At 40.6% G+C, this 17,896-nt stretch overlaps 1 protein-coding gene across 1 annotated transcript in view; it reads left to right on the plus strand.

The window, feature by feature from the left end:
- Window positions 1-17,896, plus strand: part of Zbtb11 (zinc finger and BTB domain containing 11) — a 32,406-nt gene that overhangs the window by 13,922 nt on the left and 588 nt on the right. The window contains exons 4-10 of the mRNA XM_021184538.2: window positions 4,409-5,250; window positions 5,599-5,775; window positions 9,140-9,385; window positions 11,764-11,908; window positions 13,865-13,982; window positions 17,079-17,237; window positions 17,344-17,519. Of these exons, the coding sequence (XP_021040197.1) occupies window positions 4,409-5,250; window positions 5,599-5,775; window positions 9,140-9,385; window positions 11,764-11,908; window positions 13,865-13,982; window positions 17,079-17,237; window positions 17,344-17,519 (1,863 nt within the window). The remainder of the gene's footprint in view (window positions 1-4,408; window positions 5,251-5,598; window positions 5,776-9,139; window positions 9,386-11,763; window positions 11,909-13,864; window positions 13,983-17,078; window positions 17,238-17,343; window positions 17,520-17,896) is intronic.

Below are 17,896 nucleotides of genomic sequence, written 5' to 3' on the forward strand. Positions count from 1 at the left end.
AACTAGGCAGATATCTCCCGCTGTGCTGTTAGAATCTGCTTTCCTATAGCTAATCCTGAGTTATTACTTAGTACTATGTTTCATCTAGGCTGCTTTTAACTCCAGTTGCCCATCCCTCAGGGCCTAGTTTGATGACTCACCTAACCCATGGCGGCTTCTCCATTCACCTTCTCCCCTGTCTATCCCTCAGGGGATAGATATCTCCTCTTTCCCTCCAGGCCCAGGAACCTAAAACCGACCTGTATGTGTCTCTTCTGCTCAATTGTTAGCAGTCAGCATCTTTATTCACCTATCAGAAATAACTTGGGGACAAGGTCACATAGAATCAAGTGCATACTCTTTGGGACAAGCAGGTCTTGACAGGATTAGAATGCAAGCAGCATCAGGCCAATGCACTACACTACACACTTAGCATTTTACTTGACAAATATACATTGAGAAAAAAACAGTTAACAAACAGTGTTAGGCAAAATGGATTTTTTCATGATCTGTATTGTTCACTAGCTCCAGATCTCTCACCAAAATAATCAAAAAATGGATCAAAGTTCTTTTTTTTTTAATTTGTTTTGTTTTTTGTTGTTTTGGGTTTTTTTTGTTGTTATTGTTTTTCAAGACAGGGTTTCTCTGTGTAGCCCTGGCCTGGAACTCACTCTGTAGACCAGGCCTTGAACTCAGAAATTCGCCTGCCTCTGCCTCCCAAGTGCTGGGATTAAAGGTGTGCACCACCACTGCCTGGCTGGATCAAAGTTCTTAATGTAAGACTTGAAACTTTGAACTGCTGGGGAAAACACTTTTAAGATACTGGCACAGGCAAGGACTTTTTTTGTTTTGTTTTGTTTTTTGAAGATTTTATTTAATGTATATGAGCTCACTGTTGCTGTCTTCAGATACACCAGATTGTTACAAGCCACCATGTGCTTGCTGGGAATTGAACTCAGAGATCTTTGGAAGAACGGTCAGTGCTCTTAACCACTGAGCTATCTCTCCGGCCCAGGCAAGGACTTTTTAAAAGGGACTTTAGTAGCACAGGCAGTGATACTAAGAATTTACAAATGTGATATCATGAAATTGAAATGCAAAGGGAAAAAAACAAAAGTGAAGAGACAACATACAGAATGGGAAGGAAGATTCTAACAACTTCACATCACACCGAGATTAATAACTAGGATATATAAAGAACTACAAAAATCAAATATGTACGTAGATATAGATCATTCAACCAATAAATAGACAAATGCACTGGCAGCTCTTCTAGGGAACCCAGGTTCAATTCTCAGCACTCACAAGACCCCTCACAACCATCTGTAACTCCCACCCAGTGGGATCTGATACCTCTTATAGTCTGAAGACATCATCTGTAACCATCTGTAACTCCCACCCAGTGGAATCTGATACCTCTTATAGTCTGAAGACATCATCTGTAACCATCTGTAACTCCCACCCAGTGGGATCTGATACCTCTTATAGTCTGAAGACATCATCTGTAACCATCTGTAACTCCCACCCAGTGGGATCTGATACCTCTTATAGTCTGAAGGCATCATCTGTAACCATCTGTAACTCCCACCCAGTGGGATCTGATACCTCTTATAGTCTGAAGGCATCATCTGTAACCATCTGTAACTCCCACCCAGTGGGATCTGATACCTCTCATAGTCTGAAGGCATCATCTGTAACCATCTGTATCTCCCACCCAGTGGGATCTGATACCTCTTATAGTCTGAAGGCATCAGGCAGGAAAGTAGTGCCCAGGCCTGCATTCAAGCAAAACACCTATACAGTTTTTAAAAGTTTGAAAATTGCTTTGAGATTTTTTTTATCCATGTCAGAATAACAATTATCAAGAAAATAAGTGACAACAGATACTGGTGAGACTGAGGAAAGAACTATGTGTGAAATTGGAAAGTATACTTGTGTAGTCATTATAAAAACATATGGAGTTGCTGGGCAAGGTGATCTGTACCATTAATTCCAGCATTCAGAGACAGGCTGCTGTTAATTGGAGGTTAGCCTGGTGTGTGTGTCTCTCTCTGCATACAGACAGATAGACAGACAGGTCCAGGATAAAACCAGGTTAATATAGAAGGATCCTGTCTCAAAGAAACAAATAGTGTAAACAAACAAAAATCTAAAAATAAACTTTTGCTATTTGTACATCTCTGTTTATTGGTTCACTCTTCATAACAGGTAGGAAATGGAACCAGGCTAGATGGCCATCAAGATAAATGGGTGAATATGTGGTGTGTGCCAGAATGGCAGTGCAGTTGCAGAGGAAAATGAAGTCAGTGCTTTTGTAGGATAATTGATAGAACTTAAAATCATTGTTAAGTGAAATATAAAATCTGCATATAAGATTTTATCTTTGAATTGGGTTGGCACATGACTTTAATCCTAGCACTGGAGAGGCTGAGGCAGATGTATCTTCCAGTTTGAGGCCAGTTTAATTTATTTTAGTGTGAGATCCTTTTTCAAAACAAAATCAAAAAATAATAAAAAAAAAGTTTTCTTTTTCTGTCACTCTTAAGGACAAATTATCCCATAAGGAGCTTAGCCATAGTCTATTTTGTGTCATATATTTCAAACAAGTCTTTTTTTTTTTCTGAGATTCACCTTAGGATATTCAGTGTTACAAGTGTGATGGATTCTTTTGCTGTTGTTGTTTTAATAATAATTTATTTATTTTATGTATGTGAGTACACTGTTACTCTCTTCGGACACACCAGAAGAGGGCTTCAGATCCTATTACAGATGGTAATGAGCCACTATGTGGTTGCTGGGAATTGAACTCAGGACTCCTGAAAGAGCAGTCAGTGCTCTTAACCACTGAGCCATCTCTCCAGCCCATCACTATTGTTTTATTTGTAACAAATTTTATTGCTTTAAGTTAAAAACTTCATGTTTTTTCTCATGTGTGACCTCTTTGGTTTTTCGAGACAGGGTTTCTCTGTGTAGCCCTGGCTGTCCTGGAACTCACTTTGTAGACCAGGCTGACCTCGAACTCAGAAATCCGCCTGCCTCTGCCTCCCAAGTGCTGGGATCAAAGGCGTGCGCCACCACGCCCAGCTAGGACCTCATTCTTAATGATCACCTAACAAGTTCATAAAAACCAAACTTAAGAAAAATAGGCACCGTTCTTTGGACAGGGGGAAAAGAAATGGGTGAATCTAGGACTTGGCAGGTGTGCTGTACCACCACCTTTGACTTGTAGTCTTACACAACTTCATAGTCATCTGTTTGTAGAAGTAGAATACAGTTCCCATTGTGTGGCACTTGTTTCTTACATTTCACTTTTATATACTATATTATATAGAGAGAATTAAAAATGATTGCTGAAGGTGAAGCACCAGGAGCTTACTGTTACAGAAAGTAATAATACTTCATAGTGTCAACTAATGATTATGTAATAATTATCCCTTGACTCTAGGATAAGCAAACTATAAACCAGTGTTTGTACTTCTATTTGTGTAATGAAAGTTGGCATCAATAGTTATTTAATCTGCTTTTTAACTATTATCTGCAGTAATTATCACCTGAATCATTGCAGAAAATACTTAGTAGCCCTTGCTTTAAATCATCGTTTTTTGTGTGGTTCTTTTGTGTGTGTGTGTTGGGGGCAGGGGGAGATAAGGTTTTATGTATCCCAGTCTATCCTCAAACCCTGTGTAGCCCAAGAGCTAATATTGAACTTCTGATCCTTCTTGCTCAGCTTAATGAACCCTTAAAGATTACAGAGATGCACCACTCTTGGTTTCTGGTTTGGGTACATTTATTTAGTGTGGGTGTAGTTAGGTGGACACTTATGTATGGCACAGTTGTAGAGGTCTGAAGACAACTTGTGGGAATTGGCTCCCTAGTTGACTGTAGTGGTTCTAGGAACTGACCTCAGGTTAACCTCAGGTGCCTGTAAAGTGAACATGTAGAACAAAGGACTGTACTTGGTTCCATTGACTTTTTATGTGGACTACTACTAGAAAAGACAGCTCTGGAGAGTAAATGAGTGGTAAGGGGACAGGTTGCTTGGTTCCTGTCTATTCACATTCCTACCCCCTCCCCCTTTGTACCCTCTATTCTCCAGCCACTGTTTCTTGAAGGGAATTGAGGAACCCCAGGGTTCTAAGGAGTACAGTTTGAAAATGGCTGCCTTATAACAACTCTTGAGGTAGTAAGTCTTTTATTATTTTCTTTTTTATTAGTAGTTTAGAGACTCATCTCATGGCTGTGAGCTAGTCAAGGTTGTTTACTAGCAACCAGAAATGAAAGAAAACCCAGTGATAGCTAATTGTAGAATACATGGGAATAATTGGCTTTTTACTATATTTTTTTCCTTGTCACAAATCTATATTAGTCTTACAAAGGAGTTTTGTGGTGACTGACTTCTTTGCTCCTTGACTTTTCTTATTTCATACAGGTTTCTGTAAAGCAAGCTTCCTTCCTTTGCTGGAATTTGCCTATACTTCTGTACTAAGTTTTGACTTTTGTAGCATGGCTGATGTAGCCGTCTTAGCTCGCCACCTTTTTATGTCAGAAGTTTTAGAAATTTGTGAAAGTGTACATAAACTAATGGAAGAAAAACAGCTTACAGTGTATAAGAAAGGTGAAGTTCAAACGGTTGCATCTACTCAGGACTTAGCAGCACACAATGGAACGACAACACCACCTGGCACTAGGAATGAAGCAGCCACACCTTTGTCCAGTGAACTTGGGCATTGTGAAATTGTACTGCTGGTAAATGGAGAGTTGCCAGAGACAGAGCAGAATGGGGAGCCAGAGCAGCAGCCTGCACCTCAGGTTTCTCCAGAGGCTGAAGCTAGTGTGTCCCCTGTAGAAGGTATACCTGAGCCCCACCCTGAAATGGGAACTGCAAGCTTAGCAAAAGAAAGCAACCAACCAGAGCTCGAGTCTGCAGTCACCAGAGAAGATGGCATAGTTGCTAATGTTCATCCTAAAATCTCAAAAGAGAATGTTACCAACACCTCCCAAGAGGACAGTGATACAGGAAACGATACATCACCTGAGGACATCTGTGCCAAAGACTGTCCAGATCATAGTCAGAGCCCTGGCCAACCTTCAAAAGATGAGGACACTCTAACTGAAGCTACAGAAAAGACAGACTCGGGCCCAGATGATGATACTTATAGGAGCAGGCTTAGGCAGCGGTCTGTTAATGAAGGGGGCTACATCCGGCTACACAAGGGCATGGAGAAAAAGTTACAGAAGCGGAAAGCCATCTCTAAGTCAGCAGTTCAACAGGTACAATGTGAAGTTGTTTGGGTGTTTTGCTGCTTAACCCTGATGGCATTCTATTTTAGTAACAAACTTAAGCCTATAATGAAAGTTCCATGGGAGAGGAGGGAGATAAGCAAGGATGCAGTTTACTGTTGAAGTATTATATTAGAAATATGGATCATGGCCCCTGACGTTAAAAATGATACTGGAGCTGGATGTGGTGATGCATGTGAGGCAGGAGGACTGCTCTAAGTTTGAGACCAGTCTAGGCTCCATGGTACCAGTCAAGCCTGGGCTACATAGCAAGACCATGCCTTGAAAATGAAGGGGAAATGAACATATTTTCTTAGATTGTGTTTTTTGTCTACTTAGGTGGCTCAGAAATTAGTTCAAAGAGGGAAAAAGATGAAACAACCAAAACGGGATGCTAAGGAGAGCACCGAAGAAACAGCTCATAAATGTGGGGAATGTGGAATGGTTTTTCCGAGACGATATGCCTTTATAATGCACACATTGAAACATGAAAGAGCTAGAGATTACAAATGTCCGGTAAGTACCCCGAAAGATAACTGAGATGATCCTGCAGTCATACATGGAGTCCATCTTACCAACTGTTCGGTTACTCTGACTGCCTTTGTTGTTGTTCTGTTTCTACTTTCTTTTTTTAAGTTGGCGTCTTACAGTGTAGTCCAGGCTATCCTTGGACTTGAGGTTATCCTCCTAATTCAGGCTTCCAAGTGCTGGGATTAACAGGCAGGCTTGGCCACAGCCCACAACTCTTACATTGCTTAAAGATTCTGATTTGTGTTATTTACTTGCCCCACTGAATATTTTTCATCTGAGCTTCCTCAGAAAGAGGACAGTGAAAAGATTGCTCTTACAAACAACAAACTTGGGGCTAAGGAGATGGCTCACCAGTTAAGAGCATTTGTTGTTCTTGCAGAGGATGGAGTTTGGGTTCCTAGCACCCTTATGGTGGCTTACAACCATCTGTAGGCATGTGTGTGTATAGTGCACATGCATACGCAGGCAAAAACTCAATGCACATAAAAATAAAAAGTCTAAAAGTAAAAACAAGACAAAGGTGAAGTAGCAGAACAGGAGACCGAGGCAGCTAAATCCTGTCTGCCAGTGAGGGTATAAAGTGATTCAGGGGGCTGGAGAGATGGCTCCTTGGATAAGAGCATTGACTGCTCTTCTGAAGGTCCTGAGTTCAAATCCCAGCAACCACATGGGATTTCACAACCATCCATAAGGAGATCTGACTCTGTCTTCCGGAGTGTCTGAAGACAGCTACAGTGTACTTACATATAATAAATAAAAAAATCTTTAAAAAAAAAAGTGATTCAAGAAATATGAATTAGATATCCAATAAAGCTGAGAATCAATCACACTTGTGTTGTGGAACCAACAAATGTCTCAAGACTTGATGGTACCGATTACTTCGAGACTAGGAGCAATTACATCGCCACCCTTTGGCCAGGAGTCTCTCTTCCCTTGAGGTGAAAAGTATCACAGCTGCCCTGGGGAGGACAGTGCATAGTGAAAGGGAAAGTACTTACTGAGTACCGAGACCTTTCTAGGTCTTTGCTTACCCAAGTTCCTCAAGGTTAGGACTCAAAGCATTCACCATAAAACAATGTTTTACTATTAAAATTGTTCTCTGACAATTCCATACATGTATAAAATGTCGTCCGTCTTCTTATTCCCATGACCCAATCTTCTCTCTCTCCTCCATCTACCTTGTCAACTCCTTACCAGTCTCTTTCTCACATTCAAAACTTTTTGTTTTGTGTTGTGTTGTGTTGTGACCCACTGACCTGCATCAGGGACATTGGAGGACCATAAGTTTGGAACTGCCCTTCAGAGGTTGGTGGGCTCACCAGTGGTACACATGGGGAGATAAGGACTCCCCACCCACCAGGATCCATCAATAGTACCCAGTAGCTCAGCTGGAAGGACCAAGGTCCCAAGTGAGCTCCTCCCTGTCCATAACTGGCTGTTAATGAATTTTTTTTTATTAGATATTTTCTTTATATACATTTCAAATGCTATCCCAAAGTTCCCTATACCCTCCCCCCGCCCTGCTCTCCTACCCACCCACTCCCACTTCTTGGCCCTGGCATTCCCCTGTACTGGGGCATATAAAGTTTGTAATACCAAGGGGCCTCTCTTCCCAAGATGGGCTACTAGACCATCTTCTGCTACATATGCAGCTAGAGACGACGAGCTCTGGGGGTACTGGTTAGTTCATATTGTTGTTCTACCTATAGGGTTGCAGACCCCTTTAGCTCCTTGGGTACTTTCTCTAGCTCCTCCATTGGGGGACCCTGTGTTCCATCTTATAGATGACTGTGAGCATCCACTTCTGTATTTGCCAGGCACTGGCATAGCTTCATACGAGACACCTATACCAGGGTCTCATCAGCAAATTCTTGCTTGCATATGTAATAGTGTCTTGTCCTGCGTTTGGTGGCTGATTATGGGATGGATCCCTGGGTGGGGTAGTCTCTGGATAGTCCATCCTTTCGTCTTAACTCCAAACTTTGCCTCTGTAACTCCTTTCATGGGTATTTTGTTCCCTATTCTAAGGAGGAATGAAGTATCCACCCGTTGGTCTTCCCTCTTCTTGATTTTCTTGTGTTTTACAAATTGTATCTTGGGTGTTCTATGTTTCTGGGCTAATATCCACTTATCAGTGAGTGCATATCTAATTATTTAAAACTGGGCTTAGATGTGCAAGAATTTTTAGGGGGATTTTCAAAAGAGAAGACACACCAAATGTACAAGCCCTTTGACAGCCAAACAATTGGCCAACACCAAACACAGACACTATTGCAGATGCCAAGAAGTGCTTGGTGACAGGAGCCTGACACAGTTGTCTCCTGAGAGGCTCTGCCAGATCCTGATAATACAGATGTGGATGCTTACAGCCCCCCATAGGTTGAGCACAGGGACTCCAATGGAGGAGTTAGGGGAAGGACTGATGAAGCTGAAGGGGCCTTATCTGGCATCAGTGGGAGAGGAGGCCCTTGATCCTGTGAAAGCTTGATGCCCTATTGTAGAGAAATGCTAGAGTAGTGAGGTGGAAGTGGGTGGATAGGTGGTGGATGCATCCTCATGAAAGCAGGGTAAGGGGGGATGGGATAGGGGATTTCCAAAGGGGAAACCAGGAAAGGGGATAACATTTGAAATGTCAATAAATAAAATATCTAATTAAAAAAATTGACTGAATTAAAAAAAAAACCACATTGTTTTCTCTGCAAACAAAGAGAAATCTGAAGTTCAGTAACAAAGACCTAAAGATACTGCTTGCCAGTGCCTAGGGTTGATAATGAAAAGCACATTGCCACATCAGTGTCTCCTCCTCTTCTGTTGATTGGTGCTGGGGATGGCTCTAGGCCTACCCCAGCTAACTTCCCAATAAACTCCAGTTCCAGGGAATCTGACTCTTTTCTAACTTGGCAGGCACCAGGTATTACACAAGGTGTACATACATACATGCAGGCAAAATACTCTTCACATAAATAGAAAATGTTCTTCACTCTTAAAAAAAAAAAAAAAAAAAAAACAAAACATATTCCTGTGCTGTGTTTAGGTTTTAATTCTCTCTGGAGTCTTACCCTTTTCATCTTTATAATCTAGGACTTTTTAGTTTTTATTTTTAATTTTTTTTTCTGTTTTGATTATATTTTACTGTATTTGTTTTGATTGTTTAATTTAGTGTTTCATATACCCTTGGCTGTCTTTTGCATATGTATGCATGTTAAGTGTATGGTTTCCATATATATTATCTTTTAAACAATGTATTTGTCTATTTTTTTATAATTAATACCAGAATTGGAAAATTGAAATGTGCATTGAGTTTCACTTAGTATTTTACATAGGAAGAACTTGTGCTTTTCTTTTTTAGTTATGTAAGAAACAGTTTCAGTATAGTGCCTCATTACGAGCACACCTTATTCGACATACAAGAAAAGAGGCACCCGCTCCATCTTCATCCAATTCCACGTCTACTGAGGCGTCGGGAGCATCATCTGAGAAGGGAAGAACCAAAAGAGAATTTATATGTTCTATATGTGGAAGGACATTACCTAAATTATACTCTCTCCGCATACATATGCTAAAGCACACGGGTGTAAAGCCGCATGCATGCCAGGTAAAGACCTATTTATTTGGTTACTTAGTAAGATTGGAAATTCACTGCAGTGATGAGGTGGGTTTTATATATACTCTGAAATCATCTGCAAGCTTATAAACTGTCAGGGAAATCCATCTTTGGTCTGTTGCTTACGTTAAGTGTGATTCCCTGTTGTAGTCTTTAATTTGCTGTCTGAATTTGTAACTGAAAATTTTGGTGTCTGTAAATTGAAAATTTTGGTGAGAAGAGCTGTTCATCATCGCAATCATCCCCTTAGCCTTTAGTAGAAATAACCCATAGTGAGAAAGAATGTGTGGCATAAGCAAATGCTGCGCAGAAAAAGCCCTTCCTAAGCTGTCTCTTTGCTGTTAACGAGAATTAAGGGTAAGTAAAAGCCAAAATCTTGGTTAATGAATCTTGTGATTATCCGGCTTTGGGCTGTTTGGAACATGCAAGAGTTTTGTGTAACACCAGTAGCCTTGCATATAAGCATGGCAATCTGCTTTATTTATCACACAGTTGTGGAACCAATAACAGTTTTGTTGTTAAATTGTTTTTTAGAACTTCATACATGAGTACCGTATCTACGTCACTTCTGCTCCTCCTGCTCTTGTCTCCAACTCCTGCTGTGCACCCCCCATCCATGATTGCTTCTTTAATTACTGTTGCCTTTATGGATATGTTTTTGTTTATAAGCATATGTATGTGTACACACGTATATACACCCTTCTAGGTCCAGTTAGCTTTGCTAGTATGTACATATATGTGTCCAGGCCTGGCCACTTGGGATTGGGCTTCTTATGGGGTGCTTGTGTCTGGAGGAGTCCGAATCTCCCTCTCTCAGCAGCGACTGACCACCCATAGCTCCTGATCTAGGAGTGAGACCATATGGAATTCCCCTGTCTATTTTTTGGGTTGTCAGTTGATGTTGTCATTATGGAGGTAATTGTATTGTTCAGGCAACTATATTGTTGAGAGTCCATGGAGAAGATAGATGGAAAAGATACCATTTCAGAGCGGGTATCCTGGCCCTCTGGTATTCACAGTCTAACCAACCCTCCCCTTTTCTGAGATTTTTCAATTGTGGTAGGGAACCCACAGTCATTTATTCTCTTCATTTTGACCTACCTATTTTATATCTCTGTAATAGCATCCTTCTAATGCAAAAAGAAGCTCCACTTATCTACAAAAATAAGGATAAGTATTTAGAATAGTTGGAAATTATATCAGTCTAGGATATGACAGTAGAAGGTTTCCTTTCAGCTCTGTGACCTCTCAGGCCATAGGCCTTTTTGTTTGTTTGGTTGGTTGGTTTGTTTTTATTTTTATTTTGTTTTTTACTTTTTTACTTTTGTTGTTTTTTTTTTTACTTTTGTTTTTTGTTTATTGACTTTTTATTTTGTGTTTTTCAAGACAGGGTTTCTCTGGCTTGTAGGCCTTGCTGTTCAGAAACTTACCTTGTAGATCAGGCTGACCTCAAACTCAGAGATCCACCTGTCTCTGCCTCTCAAGTACTGGTATTAAGGCGCGTACCACCACTGCCCAGCCAAGGACAGATTTCTTTTTTAAGCATCTTACTGTATGAAAACAGAATTTGTTATAAGAGAGCCCTTCATCAGTATTTAGTATTGACCTTTAGCTCATGGACAGTCTGTTTTATTTTTATTGTCAGTCACTGTGCTTTCTTATTTTTGAGGTTAAGCTAAGAATTGCTTACTTGCCCGGCATGGTGGCGCACACCTTTAATCCCAGCACTTGGGAGGCAGAGGCAGAGGCAGGTGGATTTCTGAGTTCGAGGCCAGCCTGGTCTAAAAAGTGAGTTCCAGGACAGCCAGGGCTATACAGAGAAACCTTGTCTCGAAAAACAAAAACAAAAACAAAAAATTGCTTACTCATAAATTGGAACACTAAGTATTAGTTGAACCTCTGGTCTTCAGTATAACACTATTTAAAATGTGTGTTCCGTGGAAAATAAATACAAAAATAAGAGAGTAAAACCTCTCAGAGCTATTGATGTTGCTGCATTCATTGTGCTCAACAAAAAAATTACCCCAGTCGGTTGGGGAAACAAAGTATAGTTAGTTCTGCATCCAGAGTTTGAGAAGAACTGTTTTACATGATGTTTTAGAAGATGAGAAAAGCTCTTAAGTGAGCTTTCATGCCTCTCTAAGATAGGTATTTTGCCAAGCTGGCAAGGCTAGCACAATGATTTTTGCCTACTGTTATGCACACTTTCAGAAAAATGGCAGTTGTACTGAATAAGAAAAGGGCTCAACTAGCTAAGATCCTTGGTATTTGTGGCTTCATCTAACATTTCTATTTACAATAATAGTTTGTTCACAGTCATCAGGAATTAAATCTTTTTTGTTTTGCTGCCTTAAAAATTTCTGTCTTAGGTGTGTGGAAAAACTTTTATCTATAAGCATGGTCTAAAATTGCATCAAAGTCTGCATCAGTCACAAAAGCAGTTTCAGTGTGAACTGTGTGTCAAGTCATTTGTTACCAAGCGGAGTCTTCAGGAACATATGAGTATTCACACAGGTAATAAAAGAACCCATATTGACATAACTATATTTTATAATTTTAATTTAGTATTATGTTGATTGATTATTTTATATCAGAACATTATATTCCTAAAACTTGGGACCACTAGGTAGGAGGATGAGGTCAAGGCCGGCTTGGGTTTTATATAAGTTCTAGGCAAGTCTGGTCTACATAGCTGGACCTTGTCTCCAATTTCAACCCCAGAGTGGAGTAAGTCATATGCTCGTAAGTTAATGTGGTCAATCATCAGTGAGTAGTACAATTTTAAAGTTTTCTTAAATATAATTTCTGATTTGTCTTTTTATAAAAATGCTCTTTAAAAATTTTTACTTATGAGTTGGAGAGATGGCTCAGCGGTTAAGAGCACTAACAAACTGCTCTTCCAGACAGAGGTCCTGAGTTCAATTCCCAGCAACAGCTTACAACCATCTATAATGGGGATCTGATGCCCTCTTCTGGTGTGTTGGAATAGAATGACAGTGTACTCACATACATGAAATAAATAGATACATCTTTTTAAAAAATGCTTTAATTTGTTTATTACTTATTCCATGTGTATTTATGATGTGCTTATCTGTGTATGGCATTTGGGTGCTATGACATATGTGTAGAGGTCAGAGGATAGCTCTCAGGAGTCAGTTCACTTCCTCCATCATGTGTGGATACAAGGAATTGAACTAACATTGAAAGGACTGGCAACTGGTGCTTTCCCCGATGAGCCTCCCATGCTTGTGCTCAGGTGTGCTGTGAAGCAGAGTAGAGTAGGAATGGCCAGTGCTGCTGAACTTAGACTTAGCCCTATTACGATTCTAGTTCAGAGTCTTCAGATGCACTCTATTCTTGCACAGTGACCTTTACTAGTATAATCATGCTTGGTCCAGCTGTCCTGGAACTTATGCTATCGTCCAGGCTATCCTAGAACTCAAGAGCTCCTCCTCCCTCTACCTCTCAGGTCCTAGGATTAAAGGCAGACACAACCATGCCTCCATTTCTGTTCACTGTGTCAGGAGAGCTGTCATAGCTCTGGGATTCCCATTCTGCATGGAATGGGCAGAGGTGGAGACACGGTGATAGCTCGTTAGGCAGGCGTGTCCCCTGGTCTACAGAGTACCCTCTGCATCCCCTTTGAATGCTTCTCCTGTTACCACTTCCGCATCTCCATGCAGAGCCCCCGACCTCTTCCTCCTTTCTCTCCTATGAGTGCTGTGACTGCTATAACTCAGCTCTCACCTGCAAAGGTATTTACCTCAGTGACATAGAACCAGCACATTTTAAATACACCTTGACAGTTTTGAAAGGGAAAAGAAAATTTAATGAAGTTTTTCTCCGGGTTTTTGTAAAATGTTACTGTTTACTCTTGTCTCGATAAAATTTTGAGTTCAGAATGTGAAAAGAATTCATAATCCTAGCTATCTATATAAAAGACACACAATCCAGGTATCTTGTTTACAAACTGGAAGCCTGGATTGGGCAGGTTTAGCACTATATATACTAACTTATCCCTTGTTACTTGCTCTTACTCTTGGTCTCATGATCATAGTCTATTCCTCTCGTGGTAGTCTCTTATATCTCGGTCTTCCTTTCTCCACTCCCTCTACCTGCACAAGGGAACAAGGTTCACACAGCATCTCTATGGAGCACCCACATTTTTTTTTCCTTTGGTTTTCGGTTTTTCCAGACAGGGTTTCTCTGTATAGCTCTGGCTGTCCTGGAACTCACTCTGTAGACCAGGCTGGCCTTGAACTCAGAAATCCGCTTGCCTCTGCCTCCCAAGTGCTGGGATTAAAGGCGTGCGCCACCACTACCAGGCTAGCACCCACATCTTGAGAAGCCTGTATTTAGCATTCGAATAAATAAGCAGCACTAGATACAAGCACCAAACCAGAAATGAAATTATGTTGAAAAGACGGCCTAACTACTGTACTTACAGCATGGCTTTTCACTTTCTTACAGGAGAGTCCAAGTACTTTTGCTCAGTTTGTGGAAAGTCTTTTCATAGGGGCTCTGGACTTAGCAAGCACCTTAAGAAACACCAGCCAAAGCCTGAAGTTCGAGGCTATCATTGTACTCAGTAAGTAGTTACTATGTGATGGTAACTTCCCTATTTAAGCTCACTGATTTGAATGTTGCTTTTTTACAAGAAAACATTTGAAGATTACATTAAGCCATAATTTTAGTTTACTGAGTCATCAATCCATCCACCTCTTACTGTTTGTTTTAAGAGTTTTTTAAAACAGTGATTTAAAGAGACTTTCCAAGGTCCTACCTAGAGGTGGATACTGTAAGGCAGAGGTCTACATCCAGCAGAGTGTCTTTGCAGGAGGTTCCTTGAAACATTGTATGTTCTTTCTCTTTCCTTAGGACTCTTCTTTTTTCACTTTTAAAATTGAAGTTAAGTTGATAAAATGAAAAACCTAATCACCTTAGAGGTTTGTTGTTATTGTTGTTTACTTTTGGTTTTTTTGTTTGTTTGTTTGAGACAGGGTTTCTCTCTGTAACAGCTCTAGCTGCCTGCCCTAGAACTCACTCTGGCCTCAAACTCATAGAGATCTGCTTGCCTCTGCCTCCTGAGTGCTGGGATTAAAGGCCTGTGCCATCACCACCAGGCTCTATAATTTTGTTCAAATAAGATTACTAATTCCAGGATTTTCCAGCATTCAGCCTAATAGTTTGTCAGCGTTCACTAGCAGGCTGTGCAGACTCAGGCCAGCCTCTTTGTAGATTGTATCTCAGTGTATGTTCAGCTTTATGTATTTATGCATCTTGATTCCCAGAAAGAAGTGAAGAGTTTTCTAAGTTCTTATTCCTCAGAGCATCTCATTTTCATGCTTTTGATGTTTACATTTCTACAAAATGTGTTCCTTGCCCTTAAGAGACACTGGCTAATCTATTTGGCTTTAAATGTTCTCAACAAGCAATTCTGCTACTCCAAACACACAGTTATACAAAGGTTGGGATATAAATAAAAAGGAAAAGATAGGTTCCTTCAGTGAGCCATCCAATAAGTTTAAACAATCTTAGTTCTTAACCAAGTGTGATGGTGCACGCTCTTAGTCACAGGGTCTCTAAGTTTGAGGATGGCAGGGCTACATAGTGACACCCTTTCTCCAAAAACAAAACACAAAACAAAAAAACCCAAAACCAAACAAATAATGAAACAACATAAAACAAAACAAAAAAAAAACAGTTATAGATCTTCAGCTATAGATCCTTACTACTAGGAACCTTTATTAGGAAGTCAGAGTAAATTCAGAATGCCATAAAACCTTAGATAGTAATTGCTTATTTATTTTTATTGTATGTGTATAGGTGTCTGCCTGCGTGTATGTGTGTGCACCATGACTGTGACTGATGCATGCAGAGGCCAGAAGATGTTGGATTCCCTGGGACTGGACTGAGAGACAGTTGTGAGCTGCTGTGTGGGTGCTGGGGATGAATCCCTGAGTCCTCTGGAAGAACTATAAGTGCTCTCAACTGCTGAGCTGGCTCTATAGCTCTAGGTCTTGATTTAGCAGTTACTGGCCCTTATAAGCTTTTTTTTGTCTTTGTAGTTTTGTTTGTTTGTTTTTTGAGACAGGGTCTTTCTATTTAGTTCTGGCTCTCCTAAGCCATTCACTGTTTTTTTTTTTGGCAGGGGTGGGGTGGGGAGCTGGGGTGGGGGAGGGTGGGGAGACAGGATTTTACTGTGCAAGCTCTAGCTAGCCTCGAACTCTATGAGTAATTCAGGCTGGCCTGGAACTCATGAAAGAGATCTGCTTGCCTTGAGGATGCTGGGATTAAAGGGGTATACTAACACACCCGGCTTTGGTATAGACTTTTGATAAGTTTCTAGACTCCCAAGTGATGTACAACTTTTATGGATAAATAGATTTTTGCTGCCATTTCCTATTCTGCTGTATTTGCTTGCTTGACTACAAATAGTCTTATTGTAACGTAAAGATGGAGTTGGCCATGGGCTGGCGAGATGGTTCAGTGGTTAAGAGTGCTGACTGTTCTTCTGAAGGTCCTGAGTTCAAATCCCAGCAACCACATGGTGGCTCACAACCATCCATAATGAAATCTGATGCCCTCTTCTGGAGTGTCTGAAGACAGCTACAATGTACTTACATATAATAAATAAATAAATCTTTAAAAAAAAAAAGAAAGAAAGAAAAAAAAAGATGGAGTTGGCCACTGTGGCACCTGCTTGTAATCCCAGTACTTGAGCTGAGGCAGGGAAATTGCACATTGGAGACATGCTTGGGCTACAAAATGAAACTGTTTCAAACCAAACCAAACCAAAAACATCCCAAATATGGAGCGGGGGCGGGGGGGAGATTTTATTTGTTTTGTTTTGTTTTTGAAACAGAGTCTAAATAGCCTTGGCTGTCCCAAAATTTTCTATGTAGTCCAGGCTGGCCTTGAACTCATAGAGATCTGCCTGCCTTTGTCCTTGAAGTGTTGGGACTAACAGTGTGTGCCACCAGCTCTTGGCCCAAGGTACAAGTTTTCGTTAGTACTTTTTGTTGTTGCTGTTACCTGTGAAAGCAAATGCAACCGTAACTGTCTTGAATGAAGAGGAACGTCTGGAGGACTGCATGCTTGAGTCTCCGCTGGACTCGGATTGACTAGTGTCTGGTTTCTCTCAGGCTCCATATGGACAAAGTCTGCCAGTGCTCTCAGCTTCTCATCCTCTCAGCTTCCAAACTGTCGAGAGTCTTTTCTGATAGTTCCTGTAAAAGTCCTGTTTCCCTCTCATTGGATCCAGTTAAGTCATTTGGCATCCCTAAGCTGATTGCTGCGACCAAGGGAATGCTGTTATTTCATTGATTAGGCCTGAATCATTGCTTCATTCCTAGTGTCAATGATGGAGCCTGCCTTCCCAACATGGCCCAAAGAGAAAGGGGTTGAAGGGGATGCAAAGAGAGGGAGCGGAAGAGAGGTGGACAGTAAATGCACTTTGTGGTAACTTTTGGGAGTTCTGCATGAAGCCGTCTCAAGCATTTTGAGTGTTCTAAAAAGAATTTAAACCTTGCATCCTTGATGCAAGACTGAAAATTGGATCTCTTTCTCTCTGTGATGTTTTAAATTTAGAATAATTTTGTGAAGCTTCAAAAACAAGAATATAGTGAATTCTTGGAGACTTGCTTTAAAGAGTATTTAATTGAGTAATTAAACTTTATTTCAGATGTGAAAAAAGTTTCTTTGAAGCCAGAGATCTACGCCAGCATATGAACAAACATCTTGGTGTGAAGCCATTCCAGTGCCAGTTTTGTGATAAGTGTTACAGCTGGAAGAAAGATTGGTATTCCCATGTGAAGTCCCATTCTGTCACTGAGCCTTACAGGTGAGTAGATCTAAGAAGGCTCTAAACTCAATGAGAAATACCCAATTCTTGATTCTTATGCCCATGATTACTTTGGAGAAAATAATTTGGGCCTTCTCTATTTTAGGTGTAATATATGCGGCAAAGAATTTTATGAAAAAGCTTTATTCAGAAGACATGTAAAGAAGGCCACCCATGGGAAGAAAGGAAGAGCAAAGCAAAACCTGGAGCGGGTGTGTGATCAGTGTGGGAGGAAGTTCACGCAGCTGAGAGAGTACAGGAGACACATGAACAACCATGAAGGTAGTGTATACGTATCTGATAGGAGAGAGTCAGGGAACAGGCTTATTTTGTCAACTCTTTAGCCTGTTAGCATATGACTTCTGTCTTCATAGATTATTCTTGTATCTTGAAAGATTTATTTAAGTAACAGAAATGATACTTAGTCTGAGAGCTTAATAATTTGGAGGCTCTTATCCTAGGAATGTAAGATCGCAGAGAAAGAGTAAGATTATTGCAGACTCTGTTGTTCAGCAGTAACTTCTGTTTTGAGAACACCTTTAGAGAGATTGTTGTGCAAAACCTTGGTTAGACCCTGAAAATTAGTAGATGCTAACTAAAAGATGACGGTAATCAAAGTGAACTGGTTGTAGAAAACAGTACTGAAGAACATTTACAAG

The sequence above is a fragment of the Mus caroli genome, unplaced genomic scaffold (genome assembly GCF_978045245.1).
Source record: "Mus caroli unplaced genomic scaffold, Mus_caroli_1 scaffold_17, whole genome shotgun sequence".
Lineage (NCBI taxonomy): Eukaryota > Metazoa > Chordata > Mammalia > Rodentia > Muridae > Mus > Mus caroli.